General features: G+C 42.3%; 1 protein-coding gene across 1 annotated transcript in view; it reads right to left on the reverse strand.

The window, feature by feature from the left end:
- The window catches only part of Hsd17b2 (hydroxysteroid 17-beta dehydrogenase 2), a 59,433-nt gene extending 45,977 nt beyond the window's left edge, over positions 1-13,456 (reverse strand). The window contains exon 1 of the mRNA XM_051201490.1: positions 13,041-13,456. Within this exon, the coding sequence (XP_051057447.1) occupies positions 13,041-13,305 (265 nt within the window). The 5' untranslated portion in view covers positions 13,306-13,456. The remainder of the gene's footprint in view (positions 1-13,040) is intronic.
- Positions 13,457-15,843: the final 2,387 nt, after the last annotated feature.

Below are 15,843 nucleotides of genomic sequence, written 5' to 3' on the forward strand. Positions count from 1 at the left end.
AAGATTGCCATTTTTACTATATTTATCCTACCTATCCAAGAGCATGAGAGATCTTTCCATTTTATGGTATCTTCTTTAATTTCTTTTTAAAGACACAATGTTCTTGCTATATAGGTCTTCAACTTGTTTGGTAAGCGTTACCCCAAGATACTTTATGCTTGTGGCTATTGTAAGGGTGATATTTCCTCTGATTTCTTTCTCAACCACTTTGTCGTCTGTATATAGTAGGGCTACTGATTTTTTTTTTTTTTTGAGTTTATCTTGTGTCCTGCTAGTTTGAAGAAGGGGTTTATCAGTAGGACTTCCCTGGTAGAGTATTTTGGGTTGCTCATGTAAACTATCATATCATCTGCAAATAGTGACAGTTTGACTTCTTCCTTTCCAATTGCATCCCCTTGATCTCCTTTTGTTGTCTTATTGCTTTATCTAGAACTTCAAGTACAATATTGAAGAGATATGAAGAGAGTGAGCAGTCTTGTCTTGTTCCTGATTTTAGAGGAATTGCCTTAAGCTTCTCTCCATTCAGTTTGATGTTAGCTGTTGGTTCACTGTATATTGCTTTTATTATGTTTAGGTATGTACCTGTTATCATTGATCTCTCCAAGACCTTTATCATGAAAGGGTGTTGAATTTTGTCAAAGGCTTTTTCAGCATCTAATGAAATAATCATGTGGTTTTTCTTTTTCAGTTTGTTTATATGGTGGATCACATTGATAGATTTTCATATGTTGAACCATCCTTCCAAGCCAGGAATGAAGCCTACTTGGTCATGGTGGATGATTTCTCTGATGTGTTCTTGGATTCTATTTGCCAGTTTTTATTGAGGATTTTTGCCTCGATGTTCATGAGGGATATTGGTCTGTAGTTCTCTTTCTTAGTTATGTCTTTGTGTGGCTTGGTTACCAAGATAATTGTGGCCTCATAAATGAGTTTGGTAATGAACTTTCTGCTTCTGTTGTGTGCAACAATTTGAGGAGCATTGGTATTAGCTCTTCTTTGAATTTCTGGTAGAATTCTGCACTGAAGCCATCTGGCCCTGGGCTTTTTTTGGTTGGGAGGCTTTTGATGACTGCTTCTATTTCATTAGGGGTTATAGGTCTATTTAAGTTGCTTATCTGTTCTTGATTTAATTTTGTTCAGTGATAGTTAACCAAAAATTTGTTCATTTGCTTTGAATTTTCAAATGTTGTGGAGTACAGGTTTTCAAAGTATGCCCGGAAAATTGTCTGGATTTCCTCATATCCATTGATATGTTCCTCCTTTTCATTTCTAATTTTGTAAATTTGCATATTCTCTCTCTGATTTTTTGTTAGTTTAGATAAAGGTTTGTTTGTCTATCTTGATTTTCTCAAAAAAAAACAACTTTTTGTTGCATTGATTTTTTTTTGTATTGTTTCTCTGGTTTCTACTTTATTGATTTCAGCTCTCAAATTGATTATTTCCTAGTGTCTATTCCTCCACGGTGAGTTTGCTTCTTTTTGTCCTAAGGCTTTCAGTTGTGCTGTTAATTCTCTAATGTGACTATCCTCCATTTTCTTCATATGGGCACTTAGTGCAATGAACCTCCCTCGGAGCACTGCTTTCAAAGTGTCCCATAAGTTTGGGTATGTTGTGTCTTCATTCTCATTAAATTCTAGGAAGTCTTTAATTTCTTTCTTTATTTCTTCTTTGACTCAGGTATGTTGCAATTGTGCATTGTTCAGTTTCCATGAGTTTGTAGGATTTCTGTGATTTGTGTTGTTGCTGAATTCCAACTGTAAAGCATAATGGTCTGATAAGATACGGGGGACTATTCCAATTCTCTTTTATCTGTTGAGGTTTGATATGCCACCTTGTATGTGGTCAATTTTAGAGAAGGTTCCATGTGGAGCTGAGAAGAAGGTATATTCTCTTGTGTTTGAATAGAATGTTCTATAGATGTCTGTTGAGCCCAATTGGGACATAACTTCGGATAGTTCTTTTGTTTCTTTGCTAAGTTTCTGTCTGGTGGTCCGGTCTAGTTGTAAAAGTGGGGTGTTAAAGTCTCCCACTATGAATGTGTAAGGTTTTATGTGAGCTTTGAGTTTTAGTAGCATTTCTTTTATGAATGTGAGTGTCTTTGTATTTGGGGCATAGATGTTCAGAATTGAGATTTTGTGCTGATGGATTTCTCCTGTGATGAAAATGAAATGATTTTTTTCATCTCTTTTGATCGATTATGGTTTGAAGTCTAACTTGTTAGATATTAAGATGGCTACACCTGCCATCCTTTTGATTCAAGATCTTCTCCCAACCCTTTAGCCTGAGGTAATGTCTGTCTTTGAATCATAGATGTGTTTCTTGTATGCAGCAGAAGGATGGATTCTGTCTTCATATGCATTTTGTTACCCTGTGCCTTTTTATAGGCGAGTTAAGACCATTAATGTTGAGGGAAAGTAAGGACCATTGATTGTTAATTCTTATTTGTTTTAGATTTGTTGTTGGCAGTGTTATTGTGAATATATATGTCCTGCTTTATCCTTTGGGTTCTAGTGAAATGGGATTATCTATTGCCTATGTCTTTATGAAAGTAGTTAACTTCCTTGGGTTGGAGTTTTCCTTCCAGAACTGTCTGTAGGGCTGGACTTGTAGATATGTATTTTGACAATCTGGCTTTGTCGTTGAATGTCTTGTTTCCTATGTCTATAATGATTGAAAGTTTTGCTGGGTATAGTAGTCTAGGCTGGCATCCGTGGACTCTTAGTACTTGTGAAACATCTATCCAGGACCTTCTGGCCTTTGAGAGTTTGAGAAGTCAGGTGTAATTTTGATAGGTCTGCCTTTATATTTTACCTGGCATTTTCCCTTCACTGCTCTTAATAGTCTTTTTTTATTCTGTATGTTAGGTGTTTTGATTATTATATGTCGAGGGGTCTTTTTTTTCTTGGTCCAGTCTATTTGGTGTTCGGTTTGAGCTGGGCTTCTTTGCCTTCTTCTATGCCTATTATTCTTTGGTTTGGCCTTTCCACAGTGTCCCACATTTCCTGGATGTTTTGTGTTAAGAATTTGTTGGATTTAAGATTTTCTTCGGTTGATGAATCTATTTCCTCTAGTTTATCTTTAGCACCTGAGATTCTCTCTTCCATTTCTTGCATTCTATTGGTTATGCCTGCATCTGTAGTTCCTGATCATTTACCCAGTTTTTCTATTTCCAGCATTCCCTCAGTTTGTGTTTTTCTTATTGTCTCTATTTCAGTTTTCAAGTGTTGAACTGTTTCCTTCACCTGTTTGATTGTTTTTTTTTTCTTGGCTTTCCTTACTTTCTTTTAGAGATTTGTTCATTTATTCCATTTTTTCTTTTTTTGTTGTTGTTGTTGTTCGTTTTTCCTTCCATTTCTTAAGGGATTTTCTCATATCGTCTTTGAGGGCCTCTATCATTTTTATGAAGTTATTTTTCAAGTCATTCTCTCCTGTTTCATCTGCTTTGGTGTGTTCAGGTCTAGTTGGTGTAGAGTCCCTAGATTCTGGTGGTGTTATGCTTGTCTTTCTATTGTTAGGTGTTTTCTTATATTGCCTTCTTCCTATCGCTTCTTCCAGTGGATGCTGGTGGAGTCTCTCTCTCTCTCTCTCTCTCTCTCTCTCTCTCTCTCTCTCTCTCTCTCCACTACTCTCCCAGTAGGTGTACATGGGTCAGGAGTTCAATGTCTATAGCTCTGGGTGGTCCAAGCTCTCTAAGAGGTTTCTCCTCAGGCAGGAGCCTTGGGCAGAGGCCCAGCAATGGGGGTCTCTGGCAGTGGCCCTGCCATTCCTATTTCATGACTATTTAATTCTGTGTCGTGCTTCAGCTCTTGGCTAAATTCTACTAAAACAATGAACTGCTCAGTCTTGTGTGTCCTGGTGTCTCCTGCAGTACAGACCGTTGAGTCTCAGACTTCCTTGTTTATAGCAATGCCAATCTCTAGTGAAGCCCTACAACTTCATCCTGCCTTCCATCTTCTATTTATTCTCTCTCTCTCTTTCTTTCTCTCTCTCTCTCTCTCTCTCTCTCTTCTTTTTCTTCCTTCCTTCCTTTGATGGGGGATGTCCTTCTATATATATGTTTCTCTAATTGGTTGATGAATAAAACACTGATTGGCTATGTAGAGGTAGGAGTAACATGCCAGGGCATTCATTACTGAGTAAGCCAAGAGCATGTGGAAATATTAGATTAATAGAAATTGGTTAATAATTAAGGGAGAGCTAGCCAGTAAGGAGCCCTAGCCATAAGTCTAACAGTTTACAAATTAATATAAGACTTGGTGTGCTAATTTGGGGTTAATTGGCTACAGGACCAGGTGAATCAGAAATGCATTCCTTCCTTACTTCCTCCTTACTTACTTACTTACTTACTTACTTACTTACTTTTTTTATACAGTGTCTCTCTCTCTCTCTGCAGCCCAGGCTGCCTTGAACTACTTTAATTCAGGCTGACTCCAGACCACAAGCAATCCTCCTGCCTCAGCCTCTGGTATGATGGGATGATGGGCATGAACCACACACCAGACTTATGAATGACCTTTCTTTCCACACCTCCCAGTGCCCTGCACACAGAGTACACAGAGCAGAAGCCATCACAGAGTCTATTCTTTGAGGTCAGTTGGATTCTACTTTCTTTGTTATGTTTGGGTGACCATCATGGCTACTTTATTCTTGGCTCTTGGGGATACCACAATCCATGTGCATGCTGTGGTCCCTGCTCTACAAGGCTCATATTGTAGGTCAAAGCAGCTCAATCTCAAAGCTTTTGATAAAGATATCACATTGTTCTTTGTAATGTGGACCACTCCATGCCCCTATATAGGAGATTCTGGCAGTGGTCCAGTCCTATCACTAGACATTGCATGTTTGTTTCCATGCTTCTCAGTTCTAGCCGCACATTACCAAATATTCCCTTGAGGAAAGATAAGGACAGGCCAATACTCTGAGACTGTTGATACAGATGGAGAGTGAGCAAACCAGGAATGCTCTAACTGATCTTGGCAGAAAGAGCATGGTAAGAGCAAGAGGCTACCTCTCCCAGCTTAGAAAATAGCTGGTGCTTTTGTTCTCTCTTTCTGTGTCTGTGTCTCTCCCTCTCTTCCTCTCTCTCTTTTTACCTTACCATCCTTTGTCTAGTCTGATTTCCTATGATAGTGTTCTCTGTGAGAGTGTTGTGTGGCCAGGTACAGTCCCCAGCATTTGGGACAGTCTAGTTCATTTCATTCTCCTACTAGCTTATAACCACAGATGAGTAAAGACACATTTTGTAAACAAACTGTCTTTGTAACCCATAGCTTTTCACTGTGAGCTGAATAGAACAAAGTTAGAAAAGCTCACAGCTCCTGCTTCATCTACTCCATCCACTGGCTCAGTACTTTTGGAATATTCAGGTCCTTCCTTTGAGGGTCCAAATCACTACTTCCAAAATGCCTCCCTCTCCCAAAATATCTTCTTTTAAGCTTGGTCCCTCCATCGGGTTTACTTCACATCTTGCTCCTTCCATCTTCCCCTATCATTCTCAACAGTTCAGTGTTGTCTGGGATGCACTGGTTTGACCCTGGGCCTTCTTCCCATGTGCTTCCAGAAGAAGGTCTCTTTGGTAGTACTCTCGATGCCTGGATGGAATGCTGAGGTTCCTCTCAGCCCTTAACTCTCTCCTCCATGTTGGCTGTTGTTATAACTCTGCTCATACAGGAGCTCTCAAAGGAAACGGGGTTTGAAAAGGAAATAGCCAAAGGCAGACACAGCACCAAGCCAGATATATAAATCCTGGACATGTAAGAAAAGCATCTATAAGTAAAAACTCAGATTGGGCCAAGAACTGAAGAAACAAGTTAGCTACAGAAAGAGTGTTTGTTGGCCAAGGAATGGCCAGAGTGCAAGAGAATAGAGGATCAGGGCAACAGTGAATGAGGCCAATATGGAAGCAGCATTAATAAGTGACCCAGCCAAGCTCCAATCATCCTTCATCCTCCTTGATCAAGGGCTTGAATGGACTGCAGAAGCTTAGAAAGGGGGAAGGGCAGTATTGTTTTATGAATCATCTAATCTGTACCAATCGGCAATGTATGTTCGTAACTGCTTAATATGTAGAAGAGAAAGCAATCCTAGTTCCTGCATAAGAAAAATTAACTCAGACAGGTTAAGCTGGTTGCTTAAGAGCCCACAGGTAGTGAGCAATCCCCATTAACATGTTGTGTGTCTTACCAGTCAAGATTTAGATGTGTGGGGAGGGAGAGAACAGCTGTTATGCCTGCCATTGTTTCCATTTCTACTTGCAGTCAAACCTCATGGGGTCATTCTTACACAAGTTATCCTTTATTAGCTTTCTGAACCTAAAGTGAAGGGAGAATGTTATCCCCACTCATTATGCTCTCTGCAATGTGGGGGCCATATATGATTGTGACACACTTAGCTGCTCTCTAGCTCTTTCCTCTCTGGCCTCTGGGAAGGGGACCAAAATAACTGACTGGTAAGTTGACAGAAAGAACTGGACATGAGTGATTTGTCTGATGCAAAATTCTTTATTTTCTCTAGCAGAAAACTAAAAAGGTAACAAAAAGAAAACAATTGGGGCTGAGAATGAAACTCAGGATCACAGAGGGCCACGTAGAAGCACTCCTCTCTGGCCAGTGACCTCCTAGCTAGCCAGAGTAAGCCCCACCCTATGAGCAAAACCTATAACTTTTTCACCTTGCTTTCACTGGGCATGCCATTAATACCACGTGCCATAGAGAAGTCCTCCAGTGCTCCTAGCAAGAACAATGCTGATATGTTCATCCACCTACCTATTCAGCTCCTCATCACTGGTTTAAGACTCATTCAGCAGGAAAAAAGGCTATGAATGAATCCCACCAAACAAAACAATAGCTTCCTGTGTGTGGAAACTCTTATATTGATCCTGTGTAGTGTCATATCATTTTGTTCTTACAGTTCATAACAAGAAGGCACATACTGAGAATTCTGAATTTACATATCAATGGAATGGGTTGGAGAAAAATGGACCAGAATGGAGAAGACTCTTGACACTGTAGAGAAATGATATGAGGGAATAGAAAGACTTTGTTCAAAGAAATACGGCTGTTATGATGTAACCTTGTGTCTCAAGGGTGGTAAAAGCAGCATAATTAGGTCATGTGACTTACAAAGATACAACGTCGAGTGCACGGAGCTGTAGCTCAACCAGAGGTTTTGCCTGGAGAATCCAGGAAAATTATAGGACAAAGGACAGAGCCATAGAGATTACCTCAGGGGAAGCCGGAAGAACCACCAAGAGTCAAGGGGCAGAGGACTAGTAAACACACATAAATGCAGAGTCCTGGTAGGCAGAGGCACCCATACCTGGAAGAATATAGGTGGTAGAGCTGGAGAAGAAATCGAACCATGCTGAAGAGCTTTCGAGCCTGGTGTGGGACAAAGAAGCTTCTGTGTGCGTCACAGCCTGGGTAAGTAAGAATATGACTCTGACCAAGCCCACACAAAGTCTTGTCTGGAACATGCCAACAATTCAATCACCACAGAACAATGGGGCCTCCAAGACTGTGGCTGTGTCACACCGCCCTTTCTGTACAGGTGACCGCAGCAAAGAGAACCAGTGGATAAGTACCTAAGCAAGTGGTCAAACCTGGCAATACTCTCACCAAAGGGAGGGGACATGTCACTTGTGTAGGGCCTTTCATTCAAACTCATTCACTCATTGTCATTGTTTTAGGTCTAATGTGCTCCCCTCTGAGAAGGCTGGTACAATCATAGAAGAGACCTATGTCCTGCCTTCAGGCAGCTTACAGTGAGTTAGGTAGGCACATATTGTTCTGAGACTATTCCCCACTACCTGAAAATAAAAGAAAAAGCACAATTACCTATAATGCCTAGTAAAACTATCGTGCAGGTTTAGGGGTGTGGCAAGGGGTAGAGTTCTTCTATAACATGATGCCCTGAGTTCAATTCCCAGCACCACACACACAAAAGGACTTAGAAGTGGAAATCAAAGTTGCCTATGCTTCTGCCACCAAGCCCAGAGAATCTGAGGATTAAGTCAACAAAGCCTCACATGAGTAGTGGGTTGTGGGGCAGCCAGGGGGTGGGGAGATCACGAGCCCAAGTAGGTCCAGAGTCAAGGATTAGAGGGGGCAGATTGTATGCCTTTCTAAATCTTCTGCCCTTTACTCCTGGAAAATAGCTGACTTTCTTAGTAAATATTTATTGAAGGGCTGGGGAGATGGCCCAGGAGTTAAGAGCACTGGCTGCCCTCACAGAGGATATCAGTCTGCTTCCCAGTACAAGGTCAGTAGGGTCACAGTTTCAGAGAATATGATGCCTTCTTCTGCCCTCTGCCAGAAACCTGCACACACATGGTATGCACATACACACCACACACACACACACACACACACACACACACACACTGACAAGATAAAAGACCAGTCCTTCTCTCTGTCTACATGTCATCCTTTCCTTTTGCTTTATTTGTTTGTTGCTTCTTTTTGTTCTTCCTGACCACTCCTCAGCCTACTTCTGCCTAGCCTTGTACAGAGTTCTATCACTCTCCCTGACCCCCATTAACTCCACAGTGGTAGTATGCTGCATGTGGCTAAGGAATATTTCCAGTCTGTAGTAGAACAACAAAAGTTCAAAAGCTGCTAAGAGAGACACAAAGACACATGGCTCAAAACAGGCTTGTGCTGGAGCCCTTAGCCATTTGTGTGTGCACATGGGTTCATGGTACACTACCACCCCAAGTCTGAGGGCTGCCTCCAGGGTGTTAGAGTCATAACTAGTGACCACTGGGGCCAGAAGTGCTCAGAAGCTAAGTGACAGGCGACAGTGGTAATGTCAAACACTATAGTTCCCTGATATCCAGTCTGGGAAGCTCTGAGATGTGACTCACATCTGTCCATGGTGACCAAGAGGAAATGACACCCAGAGGACTTTGTCACTTGGCCTGACCCCTGCCCTGTCTGTTTTGCTTCTTATAAATCTTCCTAAATCTTGCCTCAGTGTCTTCCACTCAGAATTCCAGCCTCAAGTGAAGAAGATGTTGAAGATGTTGGACACAGCCATGAACTTCTGGCTTCAAATGTTTTTCCTTTTTTTTTTTTTTTTTTTTTTTTTTTTTTTTTTTTGGTGCTTGAGATGTTTTTGTAAACATACTGACCTGTTCTTCATTGACTTTACAGTCATTTAAAAACACAAATGAACGTTGTTTCAGAATATCTTGGAGACAAACACATTCAAATATTCTATGCATGTTTAATATAATTAGATTTTTCAGAGGAAAATAGTTTTGAGCATCACAATGAAATGAAGGACTCAAAGAGGAAGAAGATATCCTTTCAAGGTTGAGTTTCTAACTGTCTTTCACTTAGGACCACAATTAAGTAGAAAACAAAGCTTTACTTAGTGTTATCTCCCTATAAAGAATCCCTGTTTTTTCCTTTTCCTTTTTGAATACTAGGAATTGAAGGTAGGGAATCAGCTACATTCCTAGCTCTTTTTGACATTTTGAGATGACGTTTTGCTAAACTTGTAATCCTGCCTCAGCATCCCAAATAGTTGGGATTATAAGCCTGCACTGGCATACCCAAATTCTTTTAAATTTCTGTTTGTTTATTTGAGACAGAGTATTATGTAGCTGACCCCATATTTGTTACATATCCAAGGATGACCTTGAACTCCCATGCTGAGATTATAGGCATCCACCGCCTTGTCCTGATTCTCTTTTAAATATTTTTATGCATGAAAGGCATGACATCATTTAAAAAAAAAAAAAAGCAGCTGTGTGCTCTACTCCAGCCGATTGCAAACTCCTTTACAAATTTCTCTCCTTTTGTTTACACAGATATTTTTACAAAATACTTTTCTGATAATCTTTTACCACAGTATTCCTGTCTGCTCCAGCCTGACCTAAAGAGGTTACCACATGATCCAGACATTCAGCTCACTCCTCTTGTGACTGTCACCTTTCATGGCTGCATATTATTACACTCAAAGGAGGTACCATGGATTTTGGATTCTTTGGAAATGTAGCTGTCTTACATAATATTGTGCTGGAAACATGGTTTGGATTTTGTCCACTCTTTACACAGTTGAATTCAGTCTGTTTAGTTTGGTTTGGTTTGCACTGTTAAGAATTAAGCTTAGGCCAGAACTTGGCTACTAGGCTGTGTCCTCACATGTCAGGTTATTTCTTTCCATATGACATGTTTATTATTTTTAATTGTGTGTGTGTGTGTGTGTGTGTGTGTGTGTGTGTGTGTGTGTGTTCAGGTGACTGTGGAGTCCAGAAAAGTATGTCACAACTGCCTGAGTTGGAGTTACAGGCAGTTGTGAGGCATGCCACATAGGCTCACATGCAAGTCCTCTACAGGAACTCTTGTTCTAAACCACTGAGCCATCTCTGCAGCCCCCACCTAGTCACTTCTTGAAGAGCATTTCTGATAAAGGGATAATGCCTGTGACTCTTCACATATTGTGACTTTTTTCCTCTAGCCAGCACCTATTAAAAGTTAAGGCTGCCTGAAACGGTGACTTTAAACCCAGTGAATCTTCTGCCTTGGCTTGTTTGTTTGTATATTTGTATGTAGGTTGTTTGGGCCAAGTGAGATGGTTCAGCAAGTAAAAAAATCTGAGTTCAAGCACCCGAACCTATATAGTGGTAGGAGATAACTGACTCCCAAAATTGCTCACTAATCTCAACATGTACACTGTGACACACGCATGGACATGCACACTCACACGTGCACAAGCACACACACACACACACACACATAATTTTAAAAATTTAAGGCTGGAGAGATGGTTTGAAAGTTAGAGTACTTGATGCTCTGCCAGAGGACTGGAGATGAGTTCACACAGCTTACATCAGGTCACAGACACCTCTAACTCCAGATCCAGGGATCTGATAGCCGCTCTGGTCTCCTAGAGGAGAGCACATATCTCCAACATGCACATGCAGCTAAAAACAAACCTTTTTTGAAAATTAAAGGAGTTCAGGTGTTGTCACAAACTCATTTTAACTTTGCCATTTTGTTTTGAAGCTTTTGGTTTGTTTGGTTGGTTCATTTTGTTGTTGTTTTGATTATTTTTATTTTGTTTTTCTGTTTCATGTTTGTTCTATTTTGTTTGTGGTGCTGGGGTTAAACTCCGCACCTTAGCACAAGCAAAACAAATTCCTCCTCTACTCCTGAACTCCAACCCCAGATCCAAATTTTTCCATATAGTAAAGATCTTGAACCTTCCCAGGGATAATAGCAAACTTGTGCCTTCATCATGCAAATGACATTCTAGTGCCTGTCAAATATCTGTAGTCCTGCTCTAACATTCTGAAGAACTTCTCTGCAGGGTTAGTCAGGGACTGGTGATGGTAATGTTCACTTGATTTGGGTGTTGACAAGACACATGGGAGCAGATTTCTCTTTTCTCATCTACCTTGGGTTTTGCTGGAGCTGCCACCTCTTGTAGATTAACTGCTCAAGTGTTAAACCTTGAATTGATCTCCCACAGCTTCTCACTTCCAGGAGATCCTATGATTTGCAGCATGCTGTAACTATTTTTGCTGAGGCTGGGAATAGCTCAGGGGGTAAAGGACTTGTGTAAGCATGAGAACCGGAGTTCAGATCCCTAACACCCAAGTAAAAAACTAGTCATAATAGAAAATGCTGTCATCCCCTCACTGAGAAGCCAAAGGCAAGAGGCTCTCTAGGGCTTGTTTACAAGCCAGTGTAGCCAACAGGTAAAATCCAGATTCAGTTAAGGTAGAGAATGACTGATGAAGACACCCAATATCAACCTCTGACCTTCGTAGAGAGACAAAGACAGAAACAGAAACAGCTCCAATGTACTTAAAGGTTCTGTATTCTTTCACGCAACTGGGAAACACAACAGCTATGTTTGACCTAGAATTATTCCGGACTGGACTCCTGTACAGACTCAACCATGATTCCCTATACTACCTTCTTCCCAGCCACTGGCCATCTAAAGACTCAAGTGAGCTCCAGGTCCCCAGATGCAGGCTTTCAGGTGACACCAGGCATCCACCCAGGTGAATACCGCACTGATTGACAACACTGTTTGCTTTTAAACTCACTGGAGAGCATCTCCTGCAACCCCACACCCCAGAAAGAACCAAACTGTGTTCAAGTGAAGCAAGAATTTTGTTTCTGTGATTTTTCTCCCAACTACACCCAGGGCCACAGTCGGAAGTGATAACCTCCCCATGCAAGGGTAACCATCTCATCACAGATTCCTCTGCTAATAGCCTTTCCTCTTTTTTCCAGGCCTTTCTGGGTTAGGATAACTTTGGGGAATTCTAATTACAGCCCTTTCCAGGTTCCAACTTCACCACCAAACAAACCCGTTTTACAACTCAAAGGAATCTAATTTGGCCTCATGCTTGCGGTGGAATAATACACAAAACAAGCAAAAAGCTGGCAGCTTGGCTAATGAGCAGCTAGATTTGGGCACGCACTGCTAACTTGGTCTAATTAAGAAGCACTAACACACTAATGACACTTGCAGAGAAAAGGTTCAAGCAGGACACCAGGCTTGCAATTCCTGATAGCGGTGGTGCAAACGGCAAAGGCACTAAGCACTATGGAGTGCCTAGACATACAACATTATGCAGAAGCTGCCCTGGCCACCTTCCTATGTAGGGGAGTGACCAGGCCTGGAGCCTATGTGACTATTCAGCTCAGAACAGAGTCCCACCTAAGCCTAAAGAAGTCTGTCCGGTGTTTCCTGGTACAGTGACACACATGGAAAGATGCCGTTTTTACTCATTAATATGTATTTCTAGGAAACTAACAAACTCATTGCATAGATAGATGCCCTTGACCAACTGTCACCTTTTGCTTTATCACCAGCTACTTCCAAAGACACTTCCAATTGAAAAGGCACACACACACACAAAAGGAAAGAAAAAAAAAAAACTGACAAAAACACTTGGTAATGTGCTGCCTGTCATTCACTTAAGTAGTTTACGTTTGAGCCAAATCTGACAACATCCCACCTAGGCAGAGTGTTAGATCCTGTTCCAAGTGACAATCACAACAATGCTGACCACTTACCCGTCACCAGCACGGCCTTTTGGTCCACAGGTAAGAATTCTTGATCAGATGAACACATGCACAGGAGGAAGCAGGACAAGGACAAGAGGAGCAAGCTACAGAGGAGGGACAGGCCGAGCAGACAAATGCCTCCCCAAAGGCCAGCAAGGCACAGCACCTGGCTCCACAGCTGCCCTGGGCTCTTGGATCTGTAGAGAAGCATGCCCCCTAGCACTGCAGAGGCAGCCAAGCAGAGCCAAGCTGACTCAGAGAAAAACGGGCTCATTCTCTCCTGGCCTTCACTTGCTCTGGGCCAGTGAGTACTGTGTGTGCAAAAGCTAGCTGAAGACAGCCTGGCTTATATGAAGGGAAAGGCGAGAGGGGAGGGGGACAACAGCCCCCGCACCTTTTGAGTGAATGTGTTAAATGTAATGATAGGGGAAAACTACTCCCAGGAGGTCATTTGAACTTTGTACTATGTTGCAGATACTGGGCCCAACCCACCTGCTCATTCCCCTAAACACAAGCATACACTTGCTCATAAGCAAACGTAATAAGCAGACGTACATATTTAAGGCATTTATGACCTTCCCATCTGAGAGCTGGCTGATTACTCGGGTAATGATTGACAGAATTAGAATTACAAGAAGATAATCTCCTTTGGATTTTTCCTCTGTGTTTGTTGAGTCCTTTCGTTAACTCCAAGTGTGGTGTGTGTGTGTGTGTGTGTGTGTGTGTGTGTGTGTGTGTGTGTGTGTGTGTTACCCAGGTGATCAATGAAGCTTGGAAGGTGGAGTCTAAGAAGACAGCATCCCTGATTTTGTCCATCTGGAGAATTACTACCAACTGAGATAGGCTAAGAGCTCAGTAGACCAAAAGGAAGAGACTCCTTAGTGGGAGATGGTAGGTGGCTGTGTCTTGTCAGAGGGAAGTTATGCCAGGAAGACACCATAACAATGACAACAGGATTGGGAGCAGTTGTTTGAAGTGTTTTCTTACGACTCATACACTATACTCAATACTGATTCATTCTACTCTGGTTGAGGTTCTGTTCTAGATAGTAGAACTCAGTCTCCAAAAAGTTGTTCTTATGATGTTTCTATTCATCTAGCAATAAAACAAGAGAGGCAATCCAACCCAGGCTAGAGAGTTTAGGAAGGGAGCCTAAATGCAGCAGCCAAGTCAAGCAGGCGGATCCTGAACATAACCTTTGAACTAGCCACTGCCTGCTTTGGGTAATACATAGAACAGCAGCCCCTTGTGTACTAGTTCCTCCCTCCTTTTGCTTGGCTTGCAACTTACACAATCCTTTCTTAGACTCAGTTTGTAAACAAGAAAATTCAAGCCGGGAGAGGCTGCACGTATTCAAGGGCAGGAATCTGGACTCACATACCTGTGACTCACCAGCTCAAGGGACATCCTGTAAGGACTGGGGAAACACCTCAGTCCCTATGTATGTGCATCCAGGTACAATATACCATGTGCACACATACCTGTACATATGTGCTTTCTCTCTCTCTCTCTCTCTCTCTCTCTCTCTCTCTCTCTCTCTCTCTCTCTCTCTCTCTCTCTCACATGCGCGCATGTGTGCGCTCGCGCAGGGACTACCATTCCCCATACTGATAGCCAAGGGAATCTCCCACTGGGTTTGATGGGCCTGGTGCTTGCTGGCATCTGTCTAAGAAGGATGTAGGATTCTAATAACAGGCAAACACTGGGGAAGATTGGGGAAAGATGAGCTCTCTCTTTGAGTTCAGATGTTCATAGTTAAACCCAATTCCAGTGCCCATGGTTGTTAAGGATGGGTAATATTGGCTTAGGAAATTCCATTCCTGTCTTTCCAGCAGTTAAATAACAGTGTGCCTCTCCTGGAACCCTAGACAGGGCCTTAGAAAGGTTATGGAATTGCAAGTTTAAATAGAAAGAGAACAAAAGGCAAAAGGTGTGGTAGATCACAGTGCACCACAGAATATGGACTTGTCCTAGAATTTGTTCTAGAGCAAAGGTGCAGTGCACAGAGGGGCAGGAGTAGTGGGAGGGACTTGGCAGTATGGATGTAGAGGGATTCAGGGTTTGCTCAGGCTGAACCCAGCAGCATAACCTTAGATGGAAAGTCAGAGACATTAGCCTCTGACTCATAGGAGAGTTCCCCATAGGCCAGAGCAGCTGTAAAAGGGACACATGCTAGTTCAAGGCCCAAGGGCTAAGAAGCAAGAATCTATGAGCTATACTGTATTGTGAGACCATGGTGGAAGTCAACAGATCATATATGAAAGATTCCTGTGGGGTGGTGACAAGTTATCTCCACCACCCAGCCTCATGGACATCTGAGGTAGAGAGCTGTTTAGGGTGGTGAGGCTGTGGAATTCTTGCCTGGCCCCAACATTTCTTCTTTGCTTACACAGGCCTCATCCCATCCTGGTGCTAACTGTGCAGACAGACATTTGATGTGTGGGGGAACCTCTCATAGTACCAGAGGATTCTATTACCAACAGTAGGTGAATGGTTTCCCACGTGGGCATACAAGACTAGTTCTGGCACTGTGGCTTCTGTATCAGGGCTGGACCAAACAGGCTCCTGCTCACCTGACACCAGGTGACTCTTCTACAGGCAGTCCACGCATTTTGGAGAAAGCTGCCTCTGTAAAACACAGAAATTCAAGCATAGGTATTTCCCAACCTAAAACGGAAATGGCCACCATACAATGGCCCACCACTTACTAGCTATGAGCTTTGGACAAGTTGCCTGTCACTCTGTTTCCTACTCAGCAAAATGGGGGTCGGGGCTTGTCCTCCTCCATAGGGCTGTTTTGAAAGGTGAAGGA

Source organism: Phodopus roborovskii, unplaced genomic scaffold (genome assembly GCF_943737965.1).
Source record: "Phodopus roborovskii unplaced genomic scaffold, PHOROB, whole genome shotgun sequence".
Lineage (NCBI taxonomy): Eukaryota > Metazoa > Chordata > Mammalia > Rodentia > Cricetidae > Phodopus > Phodopus roborovskii.